Source organism: Equus quagga, chromosome 7 (genome assembly GCF_021613505.1).
Source record: "Equus quagga isolate Etosha38 chromosome 7, UCLA_HA_Equagga_1.0, whole genome shotgun sequence".
NCBI classification, from domain to species: domain Eukaryota; kingdom Metazoa; phylum Chordata; class Mammalia; order Perissodactyla; family Equidae; genus Equus; species Equus quagga.
Genome location: NC_060273.1, coordinates 9,587,553 through 9,613,738, shown reverse-complemented (window position 1 = coordinate 9,613,738; position 26,186 = coordinate 9,587,553). Strand labels below are relative to the sequence as shown.

The following is a 26,186-nucleotide window of genomic DNA, read 5'->3' as shown; positions in this document are numbered from 1 at the left end:
AAGCATGCTTCTTAAATATGTTAAGGATCTTGCTAATTTAAAGAAATCTTACTATGAAAGATGCTTGTTTTGATCAAGAACCTTATTTCCTAATTTATATTTTTTATAAATATGGGTTTCAATATCAAGTGTGTTTAAGCTTAGTTACACCAAAATTAGAGTGAAATAATGTTTTTGTGGCACTTCTGAGGTTTGTTAGAATGGCATTGTTTTTTGCTTCTATCTCTAGATGTGTTTGTGACATTGTGTAGGAGTGCATTTGATAGTTTTCCCCTCATTAAAAAAGCTATATTGATTAATTATAAGTTTATTCATCTCTAATCCAGATATTTGTGAGCAGTTTAGATCATCATAAATTGTGCAGTTAGTGTTCGTTACTTGGGAAGTGATGATATCCTGAAATGAACAACTTTCTCTACTGACGTAAACTTTTACCATATGTATACTGAGCCCTATTCGTATCTGCTTATATTGCTGTTATAAAGAGGATGCTCTCATTGTATCTTGGTTTGAATCCTTTCAAAAGCCTATTTGAGATGATTTGATATTGAATTACCCAGAAGAGCAGAAGTTTTTAAGTTTAATTTTAATGGAAAATATTAACTTTAATGGAAAATATTTTATTTGACTAATATAGCTCAAACCTACCCAAATCAGGTTGCCTATCATTAACCGTAGTTTTCTGTTTGGAAAATATGACTTGGAGCCCAGATGCGATTTTTAGAAGAAAACGATGTGCCTTACTTTACTGAACATTGCAGAAAGACGATAAAGGGTGAATATTATAAATACTTGACTCTGTAAATTCCAAAATACTTTAGTCATTATTAGCAAGCAAATAATGAGTCAACTCTACATTGGTCAGTGCCCTCTAGTTTTCAAGTGCTTTTACTTGTGATCTTCCCAGCGGCCATGTGAGATAGATGGAAGTTGTAGGTCCTTTGCGCAGATGAAGATGGTACAGAGAGTATGATTTACCCTGCGTGGACACTGGACTGGAGCCCAGGTCTTCTGGCTCCCAGAATTCTTCCTTTTGAAGGAATGTTTAAAGTCTCTGAGTTGAAACTTCACCGTCTATCTAGAGGTTAAAATGGTGAATATTTAACTATTCTACGTCATTTTTGAACCCCTCTTTCGTGATGGAAAAATTTTGACAGTATTGGCTTTTTAATTTAACTAACTTTTTTCCTTCGTTTTTACAAGTGGTTCCAAGAATGAATAGTGGTAAAGGGTGGGGCTGTGGCTGTTGGCTGACTGTTGAAGCAGCAGAGCTGTACCGTCTCCCATTATTAATTCACTCGTTAGCATTTAATGCAGGGCTAGGAGTGTCCTGTGTACGATAATCACAGTATCGAGGTATGGTCTAGAATTTTCTTCCCAGATATGCCTTAAAATAGTAACTTGCCTTATAAATAATGAATATGGCTAGAAACTGAAGTGAACTTGCCAATAGACGTACTACAAAGGAACATCAAGAGCTTTAAGTCATTTCGTTGCAAACCATGGTAAGAAATCCTATTTTCTTCATTTGCTCCAATTGTAGAGTCCCTCTTCCTCAAGGGTTCTTCCTGCCTGTTGAAGATGCAGACGGGAAGATGCAGTTCATTACTTGTGGACCACATAGTCAGACAGAACCTATGCCCTTTTTATTTTGGTGGACATTGAGTTGGTTGGAAAGGGAATAGGCCCGAGTATTGGTAACGTCACTTTCAAAGTGACTAGTTTTATGGCTCTTCTAATTTTGATATTTTTAAGGCATCATTTGGTAACTTCTACATCAATAGTGCTTTTATTAAAATTTTTTAAAACACATGATAGAATCATCTGATTTTTACCTTATAATCTACCCACCAAATACCAACAGTATTATTTAGAACTCTTAACTTATGACTGTATCTGCAGCCAAAATCTTTTTTAAATGTTTTCACAAATTTCTGTAATTTATCCATTTAAGAGCAGTGATTTAGCATACATCCATTTGTTTATTCTTAGGAGTTTTGGTAAACCAAATTGTTTTAAATTTAAGTGGAATGGGAAAAGGCTTGGGAATCTTTTGGAGGGAGAAAGAGGGTGTTAGGTAAATTACCAGGTGGCAGAAAACCTGAGTATCTTGGAGAAAAAGCTAGTAGAACGCCTGGCGCCTGGTATTATCCAGCTGTTTGTTAGTGAACTCTACTCTGAATGTTGAGCAAAGAAGTAGATACTGTTTCTGTCCATTCGTAGTTTTATAGCACTGGAAATGAAATAGTTTTACATTTTCTAGATGTGAGTTAGCATTAGTGCAGAAATACTTCAAGTGCCGTTGAGTAAAAACACACCAAGGTAACTATTCTCACGGCCACTAGAGGGTGGTGCACCATCTGCTGAGAGGTACGCTGCGCTGCAGATGGGGCTCCCTTAGGAGGGACTTCATGCTCTTGAGGATTTGCTGGCCTCCTGTAGAGATCCTGTGTTCCTCCTCCTCATTAGAGCAGGTCCTGAATGTACTATACATCGTGGAATGTAGTTAAAACACACAAACTGGGTCAAGTCATAATCAGCACTCATCGTATTTTGTTCTTCGCTAAATTGTAAACTTGCTGGGGGAGCTTTGTCTTATTTATCTTTTTATTCCCATTCGTTCATTCACAAATGTTTATTTTGTGCCTGCTCTGAGCTGGAAATGTGGTGATGAGCAAGAGAGAGCCTCTGTTTCAGGGACTTCTGACGTGGAGCTAGACGGCCAACAGGAAATAAATAAACAAGGTGTAGGGGCCTGAGTGGTGTCCTCCCGAGATTCCTGTCCGCCCGGACCCTCAGATCGTGGCCTTGTTTGGAGATAGGGTCTTTACGGATGTCCTTAGGTGAGGATCTCGAGATGAAATCGTTCTAGATTTCGAGTGGGTCCTAATCCCACTACTGGTGTCTCTAAGAAGAGGAGAGGACACAGAGAAGGCCGCTTGCCTTGGGACTCCTGGTCTCCAGAACTGTGAGAATAAATTCTGTTGTTTTCAGCCACCAAGTCGGTGGTAATTTGTTATGGCAGCTCTAGGAAACAAATGCACAAGCTAATTTCAGATAATAAGTGCTACAAAGAAAAATAAAAAAGGGTTCTATAGATTTGAGGACAGGGAGGGAGGGTTATGTAACTGTTCGAAGACGACCTCTGAGAAACCAACATTTGACCAGAAATTTGAAGCCTATGTGATGCAACTCAGCCCTTAGGAAATTTGAAGAAAATGCTCCAGGAGGTGGGAACAGTAAGTGCAAAGATCCTGAGGAAGGAACAGGATTGGTAGGGCCAGAGCAGAGAGGAGAGTGGTAGGAGATAAGGTCACAGAGGTGTCTTGCTACCGTCATGTGTCCCGATTAAAGCTTTGATTAGTTGGGTGAATGAAGGAAGGAGGAACACTGGCAGTTGAGTTCCTGTGACCATTTACCTGGTGGCCGTCTAAGCATCTGGGGTGGACTAATAGGAAGACTGCGGTTAGAACCTGGGGTTGGGTGGTCTTTATACACTGGTGAGCATCAGAGTGAGGAGGGGCGATCTGTGTGTCAGTAGGTCTTGCTTCCCGACTTCAACCCAGTGTCAGGCTGTCTTCTGTGCTTGGCTAGCTCATCTGAAAGAGAGCCGCAGAGTTACAGCTGTCTGCTTTGAGCCAGCCCCTGGGTTTATTTTCAGCTGAGCAAGGGGCCTAGACCTAGAAAGGCCCATGTATGTCAGTATGCATGCATTTTTCCCCCAATGCCCCTTTTCCCAGATCTAAGAAAGAACTGTGAAAGAAACTCTGAAATATATAATCATTTCTTGAATACAGCTTCTGTTAAGGAGACATTGAAACTTTGGGGAAACGGATGCGAAATTTGTCTTACCTAAAGCATAAACCAGAGCCAGTTTAGTAACTTTTAAGTGATACTTTGCAATAGAAATAAACAAGTAACTATCACTTCCCTTTATTTCCTCTTTTTATTATTTTGAAATACTGATTTTAAGTTATATTGTCCAACATGCCAGTTTTCAAAATTTAGTACAGACCATCACAGTATTGTGAATATTTGAAAAATAGTACTTAAATGTTTTTAAGTGCCTTGTTTTTTTTTTTTGAGGAAGATTAGCCCTGAGCTAACTACTGCCAATCCTCTTTTTGCTGAGGAAGACTGGCCCTGAGCTAACATCCATGCCCATCTTCCTCTACTTTATATGTGGGACATCTACCACAGCATGGCGTGCCAAGCGGTGCCATGTCTGCACCCGGGATCCAAACTGGTGAACCCCGGGCCGCCAAGAAGCGGAACGTGCAAACTTAACCGCTGCGCCACTGGCCTGCCCCCTAAGTGTCTTGTATTTTAAATAGCTGGTATTTTTCAATTTATACAGCCGTTAATCATCTCATAGAGGTGTTGAATCTTGTGACCTTCATTTCTTTGACAATGAAAAGTGAAAGTAGTTTTGCTTGTGGGGTTGTTTGCTTTGTGTTGTTTATGAAATTTCTTTGGTCAAACTACTTGGAAGTTTCAGCCCCAGTGATGAATCTTCTCCATTTGCCAGACAAGGAAACTGAGGCTTCTCATCGAAGGGCTCACCCAAGATCGTTCCACTTTGGGCTTGACCTTAGGTCTTCTGACTCTAAGCTTAGCACTGATTCCTCAGGGATCTCACAGTTTGGCCTTTAAGACAGATGCGATTATTACAAAACAAAACCGGACAGAGTGAGTGCCACAGGGCCTTCAAAGAAGGAAGGAATTATTCTGAACAGGAAGGCAGACTGTACCGGTAGGGGACAGCTGGTGGGTTTGGCAGAGTGGAGGGGCATTCTGTGCTAAGCTTAGAGACGTGGAACGAGCTGGTGGAAAGAAGTTTGTCGGGGTGGAGGGACAAGAGGGCAAGATGTAGGGTCTCCGCAGACTGACCTGAGACAGAGAAGGGTTGCCACTGTGGGTGCTGGTTTCTGGGTGTCGGGGGAGGAAAGAGCCCCTGGAAGGGCGACTTGGGAGCCAATCAGATTTAACCTGATTTCCAGTAAATGTGAGGGTATGTTTGGAGTAAGAGGAAGCTATTGAGGAAGAAATCTAAGAAAGGTTACAAAGACGTTACTGATAGAGCTTGCCTGGAGTTGCTAAAGAAAGTGAGTGCTGGAACTTGATGGTGAGGTTTCGAACCGGGGACTCAGGGGAGCTCTCAGCAGAGGATGGAAGGACCCCCTTAGGGAGAGAGGAGGAAGTTTCAGCTCGGAATCGTCCCTGTAAAACCCGCTGCAGCTCTATCCTTTACCCCGTTTCTTGTCTGAGTGGAGGGAAAGGTCAGCCCTAAGCTGCAACTGTTTTCATGAAGTTAGGCTTTTTAAAAAAGTGAAATGCAACAAATTGCAATTGTCAGATTATAATGACATGTCTTTTTTGTTTTAAAATATCCCCTGCTATACCGTGACCAACAATACCTCCGTCACCCCTTCTGCTCTTTCCCTGCAGCCTGGAGTACTTGGCTACTTCGAGTTCAGTGGCTCGCCCCAGCCTCCTGGGTACTTGACCTTCTTCACTTCAGCGTTGCATTCATTAAAGAAAGGTAAAAATGATCCGCTTTAAGACATTCATACTTGAACAGAAATGTATGTCAGTGTCTTCTTTTGCATATGTTACCTTTATGATTATATATTTTAATTTTCTTGATTCCTTTTCTCTGTATTTGTATTAAATAATTACAGTGTTCTTTTGGCAAGCAGAAAATACTATGCTATTTCAAATATAGTCTCTTAAATGTTTAGCTTTTTAAAAATGTAGCTTGATCATCATACTGTGTCTGCAGTTATATATCTCGCATTTTAAAATTTATCATGATCTCTTTTTTTGTGTGTAGTTATAAGTTTTGGTCAAAGTTTTTGGTGGTTGTGTTCTCAGTTGGATGTACCACAATTTAGGAATCCACTTCCTTCAAGAAGTAGTGTTAGAAGGTATTAAAGTCAACATTGCAGCATAAGCCTACTGCCAGTTTCACTATTCCCAAAGCCATTTTTTTCCTTAGCTGAATCATATATTATTTGAGGTCTTACATTTTAAATTAAACATATATCCTGCCCATTTTTCCGTTTGCTGCATGTTCTTTCCTCATCTCAGTCATGACCTCTTGTCAGTTTTCTGTCGGTCACACTTTCCTCTGCTCACTTGTCTCCATCTCCTTTGTTACTGCTCTGGTCTGAGCCCGTTCCCCACCCTGGACTAAACCAGTGGCTGCTTAGCTGGTATCTGCTCTCGCCCCTTCTTCCTCACACTAGGGCCTTTGCATGTACTGGGCCTTCTGCCCGAAATGTGCCCTTTGCCTCCCCAGCCGCTAGGGCTCCACTCTTCACCTGTCAAACCCCTGCTCTCCTTCAGGGTCCAGTTCAAATATCACTTCCACCGTCTCCCCCAGTCTCAATTGGGTAGTCTGTTGTTTCTTGCATAGCACTTAACATAGTTTGTATTTATGTATGTAGTTATGAGGTGGTTTGCTTAATATCTGTCTTCTTCCCCAGACTGAGATTTCTGAGGGTAGGGCCCATGTGTCTTCAGTTGAGTGTTCTTTCTCCAGCATCTGGCGCATAACAGGGGCTCAGTCGGTATTTGCAAGTGAGTGATCAGATTGACGGCCATATCATCTTTACCCCAGTAGATCAACCAGAAATATGTACCCTTCCTTCTATTACTGGGTGTTAGACTGCTTCAGTATGCATATATGTTTATACTGTAACAGTATAGTATTAAGACATCAAACAATTGTATGACTGGCCATTTTATGTATATATTGTTTTATGCATAGAGAATCTATCGTAGTCACATTTTTCATCCAGGGGACATTGGGAATGGAAATCAAGCTGTCACATAGTATGTCTTCCGTCCACTTGAAAGACTTTGAGCTGTGCAGCCTCAGATGCGTAAGACGACTTAGTGAGTCAAAGTTTGAATTTTGAAAACAAAATACTACCAACTGCAATAAGCTTAAGAAGCAGATATTCAACTTTTCTTGGAAAACTAAGTAGCGCCCTTTGAAGAAGACCCCAACTGAAGATTATATATAAATTGGTAACCTAGAGTCATTTGCTGACATGATGGTAGCATTCAAGTTCTTGAGTGAGGAAGATATTTCCAGAGCATGGGAGTATGTTTTGTTATCTGTTAGATTATATTGTGTGCTAATAATTTATCCTAAATTCCTTTTTCATTCAGAAGTTTCCAAAATATTTCTTCTTTTTGGAAAAATCTGTCCAAGTACAAGATAGTAGCCTTTTTCTGTGTTTTTCCTTTTTTTATTTTTAAGCAAAGGAAGGTGATAAATGGGTGAAAACTACTTGAAGATACAAAACGAACCTCTTTTGTCAAATTGCTAATTTTGACAAATGATTATGTAAAATTACTTCTCAGAATAAATCCCATCCAGTCTACCTTTACCACGTTTCTTCCCTACCTTGTGATTCTAGCTAGATCTTGTCAAAATCCTGTTGCAGATGAACTTTGCAAGGGCCGAGATTCATCCTCATTAATCCTGTTTCACCCTATTTTTGTGGATAAGCTCCCACTTAAGCTTCATGAATCATTTTTAGAAGAAAGAGACAAATTTGGAATGATGATTTTCCATAATGTGTGCACTCTGAAGGATTACCTAAAATAAATCTTGCCTTGGGCATTTGAGTTTTTTCCCCTTTTCTTTCTCCTCCCCTGAAGTCAACAGTATTTTATTTCTTATTAATAGCAGATGTTCTGTAAGAGAAACGTGTGCACACTTTTTTTTTTAATGGTACAGTTTGGAATGTAAATTCCAGGTCAATGTTATGTTTAGCTTGTGTACACAAACTGAGGCCTGAGAAACATTTGACACACTTAACATTCGGTTATACAGAGCTTAACTGAAGACGTGTTTAGACTGCTGTGGTAGAAAGCAGATATCCTGATTCAACAAGCCACAGTGTTTATAAACGCACGTGTCTTTCCATTGCCGTAATGATTTTTTCTGTGATTGTCTTAGAAATAGCCATGACGCTCTCTGACATCTGTTTCTTGAGGCTAGCTGGCCATCCGTCTGCAGAGATTTTGAGAATGTACCATATATGAAGCATCAAGCTAGGTGCTGGGGTGTGCTAAGAGGGGAGTGCATTCCCACCATCAGCAGTGCGAGAGTTTAGTTTTAAGATCTGGTTCTCTGGTACTTTGCCACTCCCTTCAGACTGTCTAATGTTTGATATTTTTACACATTATAAGAAAGGAGATTAAGGAGAATTCACTTACCACCTGAGCACTTATTAACTGCTTTCTCTTTGTGTTGTTTTGACTGTTTCCTTTCGTCTCAGTTACCCATGTCCTTTACCTGTTGGTCTCAGTCTTGGCGTTGGTTTGTCGGTTGACGCAGGCCCCCCGTTAGGTGGTGTGGGCACTAACCCTTTGTTATATCTCAGTCCATTATTTTCCTAGCTGTTTTACTTTTATCATTATTTTTTATATTGCAGTTCTATATGTTCATGTCGTTAAATCAGTGGTTCTTTTTCTTGATTTCTTTTATTTTTTTCTAAAAATCCAATGACTAATTAGTTGACTTCTTTCTTTTTAAATTTAAACATTATTTGGCCCTTTTTATGCTGCCTGGGTTTACTTTGGCTTAAAGTACAAAGCACAGTTGATTTTTCCCTGTCTTATGGGCTTAGCAGTTAGCAGCTCCTACAAAGCAATGCTTCCTTTCTCCCTCACCTGTGGATGCTTGCTTTATCATAAGATATATTGTTTTTTGTTTTTTTTTTGAGGAAGATTAGCTCTGAGCTAACTGCTGCCAATCCTCCTCTTTTTGCTGAGGAAGACTGGCCCTGAGCTAACATCCATGCCCATCTTCCTCTACTTTCTGTGTGAGACGCCTGCCACAGCATGGCCTGCCAAGCGGTGCCATGTCCGCACCCGGGATCCGAACCGGTGAACCCTGGGCCGCCAAAGTGAAAGGTGCGAACTTAACCGCTGCGTCACCAGGCCGGCCCCCATCAGATAGATTCTTATGTGTAATTGGGTCTGTTTCTGTGTTTTTTCTCTTGGTCTAGAAACCTCTTTTTGTATGAGTAAATCTAATTTTATTTCTTGCTTTGTAAGTTATTACTTGGTAAAGTCTGAACTCCACTTCCTCTAGTTCTTGTGTTTTAAGGGAGGTTCTTTGCATCCATCCGTGCACTTGGCTGGATTTTGGGTGTTGTATTAAATGTATAAGCGGACCGAGAGGTAATTGACGTGTTCATAGCATTTAGCTTCCCTTTCTAGGATCACAGCGTGATTAGTCATTTATTCAAACCTTCCTTTTAATTTTTTATAATAGGTCTTACACATCTCTCGTTAATGTTTCATCTTTTCAAAGTGCTGAGTGATTAATTGGGCGGGCAGTCTGCGACTGTTTCAAGATCCTGAGGGAAACCAGCTCCCCTGCACTTCTCCACTCTTCCCAGGCTGCAAAGCCTATTTCTCTTTGAATCTTTTCACGTTTGAATCTTGACAGACAGGCTTCTTTCTTCTTTTGCCTAAAGAAAATTTGGCAGAAGGGTCAATGTTTTTAAGTTGCTTGCTTGGTTTTTTGCATCTCATGGTTATTTCGTTATTTGCCTAAAAATGTGTTCTGGTAAAATGTTATATTCTGCTGTGATTCAATGACTTTTTTAAAAGAGAAAATTTACAGCAGATTTTGATCCTGTTTTTTATTTGACCTACAAAAGGGAAGCAGCGCTGTGTAGGGCTGAGAACCGTGGCCTGGGGGCCAGCAGTGTCTGGTCCTTATCCTTTGTCTGCCCCTGACGGGATCTATAAACTTAAGCAAAACATTTAACTTTTCTGTATCTGAGTGTGTCTGTCTGTAAAGTTGGAGAGGGTGGAGACAAGAGTCAATCCTTGTTTTATAAGGCCACATCATGTGTGAAATGCTTTGTGTGTGAATAAAGCAATGGCCTTAAAGTCTGTAGTAGCTTAATTAGAAAGCAAGCTGCCTGGCTGCAGGCCCTTAAAATAGTGTTGTGTGTGTATTCTTAAAGCAGCCGCACCAGATAGTCTGTGAGTCCACTGACGGGCGGACACGGCTCTTCCTCTTCCCTTTCCTGTAGCACCGTGTACCCGCTTCTGTTTGTGCTGTGCGCTGTCCTCACTGCAGAACTGACCACGTCTCTCCGCCGCCGGAACATGAGCTGGTCTCTTCAGAGAATATTTGTTGAGTTCCTTGAGGCCAAGGTTTTGTCTTCTTGCTCCTACGACTCCAACACCCTGCTTGACCAATGTTGGAGCTAAAAGGTTGAATAAGTGATCAATAAGGGACACTTTTCCTTGAAACTGCTCGAGTGAGAATGGTTTTAGCAGTGGGGTGTTGTCCTTCCGGACCCCCTCCCACTTCTCCTCCTGCCCGGCCTCTCGGGTTCCACGGACCCGTCCTCAGGGGTCACTCACAGCAGGACTGGATAGAGCCCCTGTTGGCTTCTCACGGTCCCCTGACGCTAGAATCCTAATGAATTGAACTGAAATTCACGTGATACTTAAATGTCACCTTGAGAATACTCTAAACTGTTGACCGAAGATATTGTTTCCGCTCCCTTCTACCACCTTTAGAAATTCCTAAACTTAACTGACGAGGGAACGTTGGGGCATTAGTTTTCTAAGGAACACCCTTTGGGAAATACTATGTAATGAATTTCTTTAAGAGGAGTATTTTAGAGGAAGAACTTCTGACTCCAGTGTAGGGTCCCTCTGCTCCACCAGATGGCCTCTGATGATGCTGTGATTTACTGGTAGAATTGAGTCAGAACACATAAAAAGCGCCCTCCTCCATATCTTTACTCATGAATAAAGCTTTTTTTGGAGCGCTTTTCTGTTAGATTGTGAAATTTTATATAACATCAAGAAGTCTGAAAGGTAGGGTTTTCTTACCTTGTAGGTGACATTCTTAAAGGCGTTGAACAAACAAGGGGCTGGCTTCTTGGGCACGGTTGACTCTGAGATTGCTTTCTTTTCTCGGCTTTCTGGGCTTAACTCTCGGTAATTTGGACCAGGTGTCAGCTTTAAACAATTCTCCGTGAATGAAACAGGTTCCAGGATCACTTGGTTTTCCCCAATAATCTAATTCATTGTCACTCTACTCACTCCAAGGAAAATCTTTTTCTAATGATCTGCCTGTGTTCTGAGTCCCCCGGGTACTGATTGATACACATTGGAATAAGCATACTAGAAATTCCATGCATTTCCCCCCATACATACACTGACTTTTTTTTTAAAGATTTTATTTTTTCCTTTTTCTCCCCAAAGCCCCCCCGGTACATAGTTGTATATTCTTCGCTGTGGGTCCTTCTAGTTGTGGCATGTGGGACGCTGCCTCAGCCTGGTTTGATGAGCAGTGCCATGTCTGCACCCAGGATTCAAACCAATGAAACACTGGGCCGCCTGCAGCGGAGCGCGTGAACTTAACCACTCGGCCACGGGGCCAGCCCCTACATACACTGACTTTTTAATTATGTTGCTGTTATTTTAGCAAGGGTGTCATCATTTTTCGTAGGAGACGCCTTTATTCCCGTTATGCCTTATCTCTTGAGCCTTGTAAATGCTGCTAGATAAGAACTAAAGCCAAAAGGGGCGTCTCCGCACTTTGTTAGATTCAGAAGCATGACTTATTAATTCAGCAAGCGTTTGAGGTCCAGTGTGTGCTACAGCTATAAAGATGAATAAGCTTGTTCCCCACCATTAATAGTGCCACCAGCTTGTGTGGCCAGTAGATAGGCTTGCCCACGACGCGAGTGCACTGACAGGTCTGTTACAGGCTTTGCTGGAGCGTGGAGGCAGGACGCTCGCATGAGCTCAGGGAAGGTTGCTTAGAGGAGGTGGGGTGGGGTGGGTTTCCCAGGAGGATGAGGGGTCAGCCTTCAGGTGAGTGTGTAGGGAACTAGGGAGTGGAGGATGGACGGGGTCGGGGAAAGCAAAGGTGTGAAGGAAGTTCAGAACCAGACGTAGTGGTCGTTTGTCGATATTTTGATTCCTTGAACCCATATATTTGAAAAATTCTATCATCTTCACTTTCTAGTTGTTTTGTAATATTTTCTGTCTTTTTAAAGTTGTCCTGTTTTGGGGTCTGTGTGTGTGTGTGTGTTCATCCGATTTCTTCAAGGTTTTTTTTTTTTTTTTTTAAAGCTGGAATAAGCCTCCTAGACAAAGAGCCAAAAACATTAAAATCTTGAAAAACTCAGAGATCACCTTCTATAATAAAGTCCCAGCTTATAGTGAAAGAATTGAATGCAGACAAACCCAGTTCTGGTCTCTGCTTGACCACTTTCTCTGTAAAGTTGAGCACGATAACTGATACTGGGCTGAGCACTGAGCGCGTGGTCGGGCGCTTCACCTGGGTGATCTGGTCTTCACTGCCGCTCTTTGAAGGAGGAGTTGTTACTGTCTCAGGTGAGGAAACTGGGGCTCTGAGGAGGTTGTTAACTGACTCGAGGTCGTTGTGGTAGGCAGAATAATGGCTCCCCAGAGATGCCCACATTCTCATCACCAGAGCCTGTGAATAGGAGACGTTATGTAGCCGGGGAATTGAGGTTGCATATGGAGTTGGGTTGCTACTCAGCTGACCGTGAGAAAGAGAGATTATCCTGGGTTGTCTGAGCGGGCCCAGTGTCGTCAGAAGGGCACTTAAAAATGGAATTGAGAGGTGAAGAATAGTGTCACAGTGATGAGTGTGAGAAGGACTTGTCTGGCCACTGCTGGCTTTGGAGGTGAAGGGGCCACAAGCCAAGGGACGCACGCAGCCTCTAGAAGCTGGAAAAGGCACGGAGATGGATTCTCGTCTAGAGCCTCCAGAAGGAACATGCCCTGCTGACCCCTTGACTTTAGCCCCATGAGGCCGTAATGGACTTCTGACCTCTCCATCTATAAGATAAATTGATTTCGTTTTAGCGGCTAAGTTTGTGGTAATTTGTTGCAGCAGAAATAGCAAACTAACGCAGTCACACACCAGTAGAAGAGGAGCTGAGGTAGGAAGCTGGGACTGCTTTTCTCCATTTGCTGCTCTCCTTTCCTGGGCTGAGGCAGGTGGCACAATATGGCAATTCCTGCCTCCTGGGCCTTACCCGTGTTACTGCTTTCAATATAGTGCCTTTGCCCACTTAATATCCACCTTCCTAAGTCTTCAAGGCCTAGCTGAAGTCGTGTGGCATTTATAAACATTGCCTAGCCAGCATGATGCCTGGCACGTTGTGGACATCAAATGGAGATTTCCACGCCGCTGGCTGCCCTCTCAGAACTCACTCCTGTTGCACCAGCTGGCGTGGCTCCTCCTTAGCAGCCAGCATGATTTCCTCATTTTCTCTTGGCCTTTAGTGGTGTCTTCCTAACAGGAAGCTCCTGTAAGCAGGGACTAACTCTCCTGGTAAGTCACACTAGCGGCAGGTGTCGCGTGTGACTCTGGCCCACCTAGTCGCCCCTTCTTGCTGGTCTTCAGCTTCCCCATCTAGGGATAAGGAACCTTTGCCCTGGTCGTCTCTCAGGGACACTTGGGCTTGAAAATACATTGGCCCTTGGCCTGTGTTTTATGCCTGGGAGCTAAGAATTGTTTTTATATTTGTAAAGGGTTGTCTGGGGAAAAAAATGAAAACATGTGTCCCCTGTACTAAACCCTCAGAGCAGCCTAAAAGGAAGTGGAGGAGGGGTTTCTAAGGGGGTAGGTTTCTTTTGTGAAGTCCTTCCTTCCCTAATGGGTTTTTAAAAAAGGAATTGAGTTGAAATGCAAGGGAAGTATTTGAATTGGTGATTGTAATTTTATGCTTTGGTTAAATGGGCGCGGATGGTGTGAGGGCAGTTTACTGTCACGTTAGTCTATCTGACAGTGCGTGTTTAGCTGTATACTTTACGTGCCCCTAAAGTAACGTATTGGAACTACTTCTCTGTTTCCCTCCTCTGTAACTCACAAGAAAGAGAAAATCACAGCTCAGCAGTTGCATGTTCACTTAGACTTTGGCAGTATCTTGGCAAGCACCAGAATGTGCATGTTGTATCTTTGGTGCCCAAATGCCAACTTTTTTCCTAGATAATTGCTTTGTGCTTTATATTGAGAATTTTGTAAATGTACAAATCTCAATGTCACATTTCCAGGGAAAAAAATGCAAGTAATAGTCATAGTTCAGACGTTGAAAACAAACATTTCTGTAATATTTTACATTTCTCGAAGGTTTTTTCATTTTGGTGAGTGTATTTACCATTGGAAATGTGTGAAGTCATCACCCAGTGAATGCTTATGAATCACTCTGTAGGTGCTAAGTAACGCTGGAGGGGTTGTTGTTATCCCTTTTTATATAATCCTATTGTTTTCCTTTCTTCCTTGTCCAAAACCTTGGAAAGAAGGGTGGGAAAGTAGAAGTTAATAAAAATGGCTGAGTGTAGATAGAGTGAGGAATATTTCTGGGATGGGAGGTACCGAGGTCCAGGTTTGCCTTTTGGAATGTCACTGCTTCCCGGAGGAGAAAGAGAAATTTTCCCCAGGAGTCACTGAGTGCTTAGCTGGGCTGATCGGAAGCCGTGTAACTTAAGCCAGCTCTGTTTAGTTTTGAAGTGTGTCATGGTTTATTCGTTAGCAGTTATCTTTATGAGTATTTTCCTTGACCTGATGCTCCGTTTGTCCCATGATCCCTGCGAGATTAACTCACACAGCGGTCTCCCGGTGAGCAGACGGCCAGTCCTGCTGTCAGGTTTCCACGGTGTTCAGCTGTGGCGTTTCTGTTCGTTCTTTGAGCGCATCCTTGGCCGCCTCGCTTGTAGTACAGCTAGTGCTGTTTGCGCCGGGACTCGGAGAGAGAACTGTGTCAGAAGCTCAGCAGTTTACGCCTAGAGTCACAAGGCCTCGAGCCCCCCCAGTTCCTTTCTAAAGGAGAGAGGGGGCACCTTCTTAAAAATAATCATTCTCTGCTGTTGGAAGAGTTTTCACGAAAAAAATGCGAGAAATGTTGTCCTATGTATCCTCAGATAATTGCCCATTATCAAGACTTACTGGTTACTGGAGTTACTGTCTCAGCCTAATTTTCTGCCTGAGTTAAATGAATCTTGCTTTTTTGTCGTTATCACCGTGGCACAGTCCAAAGAAATACAACATGAACCATGTAGGTATTTTAAAATTTTCTGGTGGCTGCATTAAAATTTAAGAAGAAATAGGTGAAATTAATTTAATATATTTTATTTAACCCAGTGTATCCAAAGTGTTATCATTTCAACACGTAATCAGTCTGAAAACTTTTGAGATATTTTACATTCTTTTTTTGAACCAAGTCTTATACTTTTACACTTAATAGCACATCTCAATTCAGACGCTAAATTTTCATTGGAAATACTTGATCAGTATTTAGAGGTCATAAAATTTACAGTTTAAAAAGTGATTTACGTCCCCAAGTTGTTTTAAACACACTTAAGAGTTTTCTAATAACTGAATTGATTATCACTTTATAATTAAATTAATTAAAATCAAATAGAGTTAAAAATTTAGTCCCTCAGTTTCTCATATTTCACGCGCTCCTCAGCCACGTGTGGCTGGTGTGTACCGTAAAGGACAGTGCAACCCTGGACGTAGACCTCATTGTCCCAGTGTCCCAGGGAAGAGAGACTGTTTCCTAAGACAGTGGGTGTCCTGCAGGCACTTGAGTTGCCATTGCAGAGTGTGCTCCTGGGGGTCTGGGCTGGTGCGTATGAGTTGTATAGCTTTGCTTCTGGCAGGACCTTTTATTATCAATTGTGAAGCAAATTAAAAATCTCTTTCCTAACAAAAGAAACTATTCTTATTCTTTCTGGAATGTTTGAGAATGTTGACATCTTGCCTCACTGAGGCAGTTCTTGCCTCAGAATGTGTGTGCTTTACCCTGATACAAAACCAAAGTTTTAGTATTAAAAATTGAATTTAAGGCAGATGGTTTTAAGCAAAACCAAGCAGTCTGATATTAAAACGTTATGCAAAAGGAAAAAACAAAAAAAAACCTCCGATGCAAACCAGGGAGATCACAAGTGAGCCGGATGAATCTGAGTGGAAACCGGATGGAATTTCAGATCCTGTCCCTCTTGATGAGACCTTGGTGGTGGCCAAGAGGGCAGTGGTGGCCGTGGTGTCTGGGAGGCCCAAGAAGGCTGCTGGAAGTGTACCTGGGGTGTGGGGAGCAGAGGTGGGGCTCTGTTAGTGGCAGAGAAGAGCCTCAGCCTCACACAAGACAGCGGGGGTGAACCTGCGGAAGTGCCCAGAGTAGACGAGAGTTCCTGGACCCAGCAAGGCCGTTTATTACTCAAAGCACACAACGGCGAATCAGCGTTATAGCGTTGGTTCCCTCACCGCAGTCCCGTGGGGGACGTGATGCAGTGGGCCTACGTGGTGGCCATGTGCCCAGTGGGTGGCCTTGTAGCTGAGGGACACAGGATCAAGGCTTCAGCACCTTTTCTTTGTAGGAGGCAGCAGGCAAGCTAGTCTTCGTGCTGTGGTCACCTTGACCTGCTCAGTTGCCTGTATGACCAGCTGCAGAAACTGATCTCTGAAGATCCCGTTACATCTCGTGGTGGTCTTTCTGACGCCTTTCACTGGATGGTTAATAGAGACTAAGCTGGCCAGTTACCTGGCTAACAGAACTTATTGAGGCTTTTGTTTTTGTTTTTGTTTTTAAACAATTTTTTTTTTTTAAAGATTGGCACCTGGGCTAACAATTGTTGCCAATCTTCCTCTTTTTTTTTTTTTTTAAAGGATTGGCACCTGGGCTGACAACTGTTGCCAATCTTTTTTTTTCTGCTTTATTTCCCCAAACTCCCCCTGTACACAGTTGTATATCTTAGTTGCCGGTCCTTCTAGTTGTGGGATGTGGGACGCCGCCTCAACGTGGCCTGACGAGCAGTGCCATGTCCGCGCCCAGGATCCGAACCCTGGGCCGCCGCAGTGGAGCGCGCGAACTTAATCACTCGGCCACGGAGCTGGCCCCTGTTTTTGTTTTTAATTGAATAGGATCATGCCATTGTTGGACCTTTTCTTTGGTAGGGCAGGGGAGAACATTATTCTGAATTTATTTTTAATTTTTCAACAAATTCAAAGTCCTTAATTACAGTATTGAAGCTTCATTACTTTTAGGACAAAATTATTCATTTTATAAATGACAAAGACTCTATTGTAGAAAGCCCTGGAGCCCTGCTTAGCACAGAATGTTCTGGATATGGCGATGAGAAATGTTATTTTCCTACATCATTCTTACACTATAAACGTCATCTGCTAAATCAAGTGCTCCTTGTACACGTGGGATTGCAAATTTAAGCTGCTTCTCCAGGAAGGTTTCCAGTGTATGCAGGAGCTTAAAAAGATGGGTGATTTTTGTAAATTTCTCTGTGTGCGAAAAGTACAGTTTTGAAATTGTAGTATGTTTTGGGCATGTTAGAATCTGTTCTGTGCAGGCAACCTGTCCGTGATTATTAACACAGTTAAACAAGTTTTTGAATGGCCCCTTTCAGCTTTTGGGTCAGGCTGTCACTTCTTATTCCTCTGCTCCAATAAATCATGTTGGTGACTCTGGCAGGCTAGCAAATGAATTTCCTCACTGGCTGCCTTTCCTTCTCTTCTTCTCTTTTGAGCTGTGGCTGTCCACCGAGGTTCAGCCCTCTCCTGGACCGAGGTATCTTTTGGTTCTACCAGTTCATATCCTCTCTCAGGTCTTGCTTTTCCTTCTGGCGGCTTGGGGATCTGAACTTATATGTTACGCCATTTTTTTTTTTTAAAGCTGAATTTTGAACTAATTTTATACTTGCAGAAAAGTTGCAGAAATAGAGCAGAGAGCTCCCTAATTCCCTACCTTCCCTTAGCTTCCCCTAGTGTTGACATATTATATAACCATTCATAATGCTACTTTTGTCAAAACTAAGAAATTAACCTCGGTACAGTGTTATTAACTCGGTGTAGACCTCATTTGAATTTTGCCAGTGTTTTCACTAATGTCTGTTTTCTGTTCCAGGATCCGATCTGGGACCCCACATCAGATTTAGTTATTTTTTTCTCCTTAGTCTCCTCCAACCTAGGACAACTCCTCAGTCTTCCCTTGTCTTTCATGACCTTAATTAACACTTTTGAAGAATACGGTCACTGTTCATTCTGCTGCTCAGACTGCTCCATCTTTGGCCATGAGGAGCATCTTGGGTTGGCTTCTATGTCCTTTGAACAAGTCCCCATCCTTTTATGAGCATTCTTTCCTTCTGACACAACAGAGGTTTCAAGGCCCGTCTTGTACTCTCCTTCCTCCAGCTCTAGAATCAGCCTCTTCTCCAAGGAGCCCTGGTTCCTTTTACTGGAGAATGGCGTTTAGAAACTAAGATCTGGGTGCTAGGTTTGTTCTCTGGTATCAAGTGTCATTACTTCTAGGCCTTTTGAGCAGATAGAGCTAGGACACATATGTGTTTATACCCACACATGCACACATCTGTAGTTCTCTCTCCTTATCAGAGTGTGTGTTTCTGTGTGTATGTATTAAAGGCTGTAAGTTGATGCTAATTCCTTCTGATTCCTCAGAGTTCATTTTAGTCTTTCCCTCTTAATATATTACTTCTTCCTCCCACTCCCAGAATCCAGGCTCTCATTGTCTTTAGTTTTATAGTATCCAGTCAAGATACTGTTTCCAGTTACTGGGCTCTTTCCCCCGACCCCTGCCCCCCTTTGCTCTGGTCTGATACGTTGGCGATACAGTTAGGTGTGTTTGTTAGTGCTTGTATTCCGCCTTGGGTCCCCCCACATCTTGGTGGGTTTACTGACTCCAGGGTGTGAGATGTTGCCATAGTTCCGAGAGTCTGACCTAGACAGGTCTGCTCAGAGGAGGAGGGTCAGGCGCCTCATCCCTGTTCTTTGGTTCCCACTTCCCCTCCCTCCCCCTTTTCTGCTCACCCTGTGAGTAACCAATCTCTGTGTTGCTGGTCTGTTCTTCCTGTGTTTCTTTGGTTCTGTGCCGTTTTAGAGTGATCAGGGTTGTGTTAAAGCTCGTCCAGCGGTCACTCCCACCCCACCCTCGGCAGGCGGTCCTCCGAGGCAGAGAGGGGGCCACGGCAGGAAGGTGGGCTCCTGTGACTCAGCTGGAGACCATGTGTTTAGTACTTTAATATTCTTATATTTCAGCTACTTGGATGTAACTTGGTAATATTTCAAGTTTAACGTCTGATAATAAAGCAGAAAGGGGAGAGGAAAGAATGTAGAGACCTTTTCCTACACCATCTTAGCCACCTTCTTTTAATACTAGATATTTCAGTCAGTTTTTAGTCACATGAATCTTATATTATATATACTCCTTTGGGAATAAAGAAGGCTTCACACATAAGGATAAAGTCCCCTTTGATCTCCATCCCCAACACAGAACTACTTTTATTCTCCTTGCAGATTCTTTAGACATATGTAAACAAATGTGCCTATAGAAAAAAATACATTGTTTTATGAGTGTGAGGTGGTTGCTTTTTTTTAACGTAAAAAGTATATTTTATCTTTCTTCAGCTTGCCTTTTCACTCAACGTGTCTTAAAAATCTATTCATGTCATAGAGATGGCCCTGCCCCGTTGTTCTTAACATCTGCAGAGTATTCCTCGGTGCCTGTCCTTGAGTGTGACTCTGAGCACACATACTTGGACACTAACAAGTGGAATTGCAGGGCTGCAGCTGCGTCCGTGTTGCATTGTAATCTGTACAGTAAACTGCTCTCCCAAGGGGCTGCCCGTTACCTTTTCCACCAGCGTTTTGTCAGAGTGCTCGTTTCTCTACCGATTATCAATACTTGATATTTCCTGTGTCTCAAATTTTGGGCAATTTAAGAGTGAAAAGTAATGGGGTTTTTTAAATTTGCTTTCCTCTTGAAATAGTGAGGTTGAGTATATTTTCATGTAATTATTAGCCTTTTACATTTCCTTTTCTGTGATTTGCCCATTTTAAGTACTTTTTCTTACTAACTTGTATGAGTTCTTTTTATATGCTAGATTCATTCATTTAACCCATATTTATTGATCTCTGACCATATGCCTAGGCACTGCTGTAGGTACTGGGGTAACAGCAATAAACAAGGTTTCTAATTTCACAGAATTCAAGAGGAAGTTGGACCAAAGAAAATCTGAATAAGTCATCAGATTAGGTAGATGCTAGTAAATGCTGTAAAAACATAGGGTGATGGTAGAGGGAGTGCCTGAGTGGGGAAGGAGCCCCAGTTTCCCCTTAGAGACTTCATCCTCTGAGTATTTGCCCAGAGGTGGTGCGGTCACGGAAGGCTTCTCGGAAAAGGAGGGGTCGGAGCTGAGATCTGAATGATGAGGGGGAGCTGGCCAGGAAGTGTCCAGACAGAGAGAGAACAGCATGTGCCTGGGCTCTGAGGTGGGGCTAGTGAGCGAGGGGGATGGAGGAGCAAGAGATGAGGCCAGATTGTCCCAGACAGACAAGCCAGCAGGTGATTGTCAGACGGCGCTCGGGAGTAGACTGAGGTGCGTTTCAGGAGGTGCCTTCAGCTCCTTCTCCTCTCCTGTCTAGGCCAGGTGACCAAAAGGGCTTTGCTCTGGGGAATTTGCGCATCAAGACTTGACCGATGGGTGTTGTGGTTGTTTCAAGGCATAGGCTCTTTCTTTAATAAAGGAAAATTTTCTGTTTCAGATTACCTAGGAACAGTACGATTTGGGGTTATCACAAATAAACATCTTGCGAAACTGGTATCCTTAGTACACTCTGGAAGTGTGTATTTACATAGACATTTCAACACATCACTTGTAAGTATTTTGAAATCACGTTTATATTAGCTCAGTGGTTCTTAACCTTGTTTAGGTCAGAGGCTTCTTTGAGAATTAGATAAATCTATGGACACCCTCCCTAGGAAAGTGCGCATGATTTTATATGTAAATTGAGAGTTCCTACAACCCATCGAGAGCCCCCAGTTGTCCCTGGTTCAGAGCCCGTGCATTCTAACGTGGGCTCTTGAGTTTAACATCTAGAAATTCTTTGTTTATAGTCTCCGATTCGGATGCAGCCTGGTTAGTTTTCCTTCTTGGATGAAGTTGCAGAATTATTCTGTTGGAGAATTGTTACTCTAGACCCCTGTTCTCAGGGTAAGCTTCCACTAGGCAACGTTCTTTGTTCATTTGTTCCATTTATCAAGAATAGTAACGTGACATGGCTTTCTCCTTAGCTGATGTCATGGACTTTGAAGTTCGTGTCAAGTCACAGTGAGAAGTCGATAGCTTCTCACCCCAGAGAGCCCTGATTTTTCTTTCCATTGTCGTCTTTGTTACCTGATTTCATTTGCTTTTTGGTGGACCAGCCCCAGCTCGGCTATTTCTGAGCTTCTGACCTGTATTCTGCTTAGTCCTGTGCTTCTGCTCTGTTTACTGCTGCTTCCTCAGTCCTATCACTGAGAGTTTATTTTTCATAAGTGTTTTCTGTCTCTGACTTCATCGACAGTGTCAGCGGCTCACAGGTCGTTCCTGTACAGTTCCCCGTGCTCAGTGTAGCAGCCCTTCAGGCCTGTGCTCCCCTCGCTCAGCGTGCGGGTCTCGTGCCTGCGGAGGTACCCGCAGGCCCTCTCCAGGGGGCTCCCTCAGTGGCCGGTCGCCCTGGCTTCTGCACATCTCCAGTGTCCCAGATGTTATGCTTTACTTCTTGCAGTTTGTATTCCAAAAATCAAGTATATTTTTGTGTTTTCCAAATAGAAATGTTTGTTATGATGTCAAATTCCCTCCATCCCACTCTGAGAACCACTGCTGTGGTGGTTTCTCTGCCGCCCTCCCACTTCCCTGTGCCTCTGTCTAAGCTGCTCTTGACCTCATCTGCTTTTGCTGTCTGTCATTTTCCTTCATCCTTCTTTCACGGCATGCTGTACAGCCCACATATGTCATATTTGTTTATAGTAAAGAGTACTGAGAAAGAAATTTAAAATAGGTGGAGAAAAGAAGGTGGGATGATGGGACTGACACTGGAAAACGTGTTGGGTTCAGTGCGTCCGCCCACGGTCTCCAAGGTTGGCTGGTTGCTTTAGCAGCAGAATTTCTTTTGTCAAGTGGATATTATTGGGATACCAGTATTTTAAAAAATAAAAGCAGTGGACATCTTTGTTATGAGACAATTTAAATCTCTATTTTGGGGGGGTATAAAATATCTCATTTTGTGGAACCCTCCAAAGCACTTTTTTGGGAGTTTTGTTTGAAACTTAGTGATTTCCATCATTGGAATTTCAAAAGTAATTTTATGTTGACATACTTTGGAAAAACAAAGCAAAGCAATCAGTGTTTCTTCCCTTCATTCCGCACACGTACAGTGTGGTCCGTGGCCTTGTACAGGTTCTGGGTCATTCATGGATTCATTCAAATATTTACTGAGTTCCTGCTCTGTGCCAGGGGTTCTTCTTGTCACTGGGGATACAGGTGAGCAAAACAGACACAAACTCCCACCCTTTGGAGCCAGCTTTTGAAGGACCAAGGTAAAAATGGAAATGATCCTTGACTCCGTAATTTCTGTTCCCTTAGATATTCATTGATCCTTTTATGAAGACCCACTGCCGTTTAATAGCTCCCCTTGGACAGGGCGGTGGAGGTCATTGTTGCCAGAGCAGGCAGGGAGAATTATATGTTGATAGATGAGTCTGTCTGAAGGGGAAAAGATGAATCACGTGATGTGAAAGTCACCTCTCGCAGCCTCTTTTGCTTTTTCCAACCACTGGTGAGGAAATGCTGTGTCTGGAGAAGGAGAGCCAGGCCTTAGCAGCACCAGCAAGGGCAGGTCGTGCCGCGGCTCTGAGCCTCCCTTTCTTCAGCTGTGGAGTGGCAGGGCTGATGGGGGCCTCTCGAGGACAGCGCTGATGCACTTCGATCCTTTTGTCCTCTGTGCGTTTGTCCTTCGCAGGTCTTTCCCAGGGAGGTCATCAACTACACAGCTGAGAACATCTACAAGTGGGCCTTGGAAAACCGAGAGACGCTCCTTCGATGGCTGCGGCCCCATGGCGGCAAGAGTCTCCTGCTGAATAATGAGCTGAAGAAAGGACCAGCACTTTTTTTATTTATCCCTTTTAATCCCTTAGCTGAAAGTCACCCTTTAATCGATGAGGTAAGAGGCATAGTCGTAAAGGTGTCTCATGGGGAGTAGGGAGACTGCGTTCACTTGGGCTGCTCTCCTCACACGTTCAGAGTGATGACACTAGTAGCTGAGTGGCCGCCAGGAATGGCAGGTGCGTTTCGGTGGCATTACTGCTTCCTCCTAGAGATGGGCAGGAGGGCCCATGCCTAGAATAGCATCCGCTGCAGCCTCCCTGGCCGCGTGTCCTGACAGCTGCTCGGGTCCGGGTGAGGTGGAGGAGACAGGGACCCAAATGCCCAGATGTCGCTCCTCCTGCAGTGACTGATGCTGGGGAGAGGGACAGAGGGAACGGTCAGCAACACAGGCGGGGTTTATATGGCCTAGGAGATGCCGTTGTCGTGGGGGTTTGGCTGGAGTGCTGGCCCTGGCCGTCCTCAGCCCAGCAGCCAGGAGCAGCAGGGGTGACATTGGGACCCCTTGTTTTTCTGAACCTTTCCTGTTGCACCGATGGCCAGCGTGGTTTTCAGAGACAGCTGCCGCCAGGAGTCTGCCCCTTCCTCCTGCCTTTCTGCTCCATCTGGTGCGCTCCCTCTCTCCGGGTGTGAGTTTATTTTACACACGGACCACTCGGAGGCACTTAGAGAGAGCAATAACAGTCAGCAGAGAGCTCCTGGGATTGCGAAATTGGATTTACTGGGGGTTTTATCTCTTCTTTCCCTCAGGGACCCCTTCATTGGCCAAGACCACTCTCAGACAGTGTTCCCCTGGCCAGGCTCAGCAGCCCCGCCTCCCCAGCCATCCGCGCGCCTGGTGGTCTGCCTTCAGGGAACCGGGAGGCACGGCTCTTGCCCAGCCAGACCCCTCACTTTGCTGCCCTGGAGCCTCTCTGTTAAAGTTATTATCCCCGCCAGGGGCACAGAATGAAGAAGAGAGAAATGAAATCGCTTTGTTTCTTCTCTGCTGATTAGGGAGCGCTTGAAGTAATAAGACTTAATTTCTTTAGCAAATCTTCACTACACAGAGATTTTATGAACTAAGACACTCTTTCAAATTACTAGGCCTTTTCTGCCTCTGATGTTAAGAGCCTTAAAGCTCTTCGTAGGCAAAGTGGGGTTTTCAACCAAGGTCTTTGCTCTGGTCGTAGATTTTTACTTTAACTTTTAAAGTTTCCTTCCTGAGAATTCTGCCTTGTGTGCTTAGGGTGCGACGGGGTCCCGGGGGCGGTGGGTTGTGACTGGAGCCCCGGTCCCCTATTCAGGGGTCATGGTCAGATGTAGGCATCTGGTGGGCGGACACTTGCTTCCCAGCCCTTCGTTTCCGGCTGAGCTCACTCTCCGCCCATGGCCCGGCCTTTTCTTCACAGTTTGCCTGTGGCTGCTGTCCTTGGGGCTGGCTCGTAGTGTCCCTGGGAGGTGACTGGGCCCCCTTAACCTCAGCGTGTGGTGGAGGTTGCTGAAGACGAGGCAGCGTCTCAGCACGACGCCCCACCCGCTGTCCTGTGCGCCACGTTTCCCTCTTCACCACAGCTCGCTTTAGCAAATGTTTATTAAGCACCGTGCCAGGGAGGCGTCGGGGAGAAGGATGGAGAAGACACAGCCTTGGTCTCCTGGTCTCGGAGCCTTGTCCAATAGGGGAGCAAGAACCTGCTCATAGTCAGGGTGGAGGAAGGGCAGCCCCAGGCCAGGTCAGGAGGACCGGGAGGAGGGAGGGCTCTGTCCCGGGAAGCTGGGCTGGGCCGAGGAGAGGTTAGGAGAGGCGGCGGGAGGGGCGGGTCTTTGAGACTGACCCGCGGGGGTGTGTGCTGAGGGGGGCTCCAGGGGGGGACCGCCGGAGCAGAGGCAAAGGGATGGAAGTTGCTGCGGCTCTGGGTATCAGGTGGTAGTACGGGTTGTGTGGTCCCCATAGAGGGTGGATTGGAGAAGACCCAGGAAAGACCTGTGGAGGAGAGGCCCTGGGGCTTCTTTGAAGACTTCAGGATTGATTAGAGCCCTCAAGTCTCGATGACAGTGAAGGGATGTCAGCAGATGGCAATGCAACGTTACTGTTGTTAGAGTTTTTCTGGCAGCGTGTTCTAGAAAAGTGAGAAGTGGTAAGATCCAAGCTTGATGGTGGCGGTGGGGATAGGAAGTGACCAGGGAAGTCGTGACACAGGACCAGAGACAAGGAAGTCGCCAGGGCCTCGCTTAGCAGGGTGAGTTCTAGACTCATCGGCTCCCGGACCGGGAAGGAGTTTAGGCCTTCAGCTTTATTTTTCCATTCCCACCTGGACAGACAGTCGAGGCAGCTTCACTGCTGTGAAGAGAGAGGTCGTCACGGAGTGAGGTTGTAGAGTGGGTGCTTGCCAGCAAGGAGCTTCGGAGCAGCTGTTGTGGGGGACATGAGGGTCAGCAAGAGAGGGCCATGTAGTGGCCGCACCGCGAGCCCCAGCCAGGACCGGCAGCTGCTCTTACACACGTCCACACTCCCCCACTGGAGAGCACAGCCTGCACTGCACGCCTTGTTGGCCTGCTGACCCCGGCGTCTCTGCAGAGCTCTGAGAGGTCATGCGCCATCTCGGTGTGCGTGTCAGAGTGCTTCCCACAGCCGGCAGAGAGTCTGTGCAGCTGGTGTCAGCGTCGCCTGCACGGCTCTGAGGCCTTCGCAGTGTGTGTCTGCTCAGCAAAGGCGTGACCAGACTTACGGATTTCTCTGATTGCAGAAAATGGAAGGAAGCACTTACCTTGCAAACGCTGGAAGTTATTTGGGAAATTTTCCTTATTAGTTCACATGAAATTAAATATGACATCAAGGGAGTCACGTGTGGGATGTAGCTGGAGTTATATTTTCAAAACTGCCTGTTATGAAAAAGATACAAAAGTCAAAACCAGTTCAATTTATAGGAGAAAAATAAGAATTCCTCACTCTTCAGGAGGCTTGCTCTATACAAAATGTTTTCTTCAACTAAAAATATCCTTTGCATGGCTGCTTTGTGAGCGATAAAAAGACTGAGAGAGAGAAGGAAGAGAGACTCTTTAAGGAATTTTGCTGTCCCGAGTATACTCCTACTTGGACTTTTTGTGAAAGACTACAGTAAATGCCTTCCTCTGTGGGGTTTTCGGCGGAGTGGGTGGGAGTGGTCGTCTCCTATTGTGTCTTTGAACGTAAAGCATGCCACGATGGGGCCAGAGTG

General features: G+C 44.4%; 1 protein-coding gene across 2 annotated transcripts in view; it reads left to right on the top strand.

The window, feature by feature from the left end:
- The window catches only part of TXNDC11 (thioredoxin domain containing 11), a 54,882-nt gene that overhangs the window by 15,680 nt on the left and 13,016 nt on the right, over nucleotides 1–26,186 (top strand). For both annotated transcript variants that reach the window (XM_046668576.1, XM_046668577.1), the window contains 3 exons: nucleotides 5,449–5,542; nucleotides 20,609–20,721; nucleotides 22,847–23,047. In XM_046668576.1, coding sequence (XP_046524532.1) covers nucleotides 5,449–5,542; nucleotides 20,609–20,721; nucleotides 22,847–23,047 — 408 coding nt within the window. The remainder of the gene's footprint in view (nucleotides 1–5,448; nucleotides 5,543–20,608; nucleotides 20,722–22,846; nucleotides 23,048–26,186) is intronic.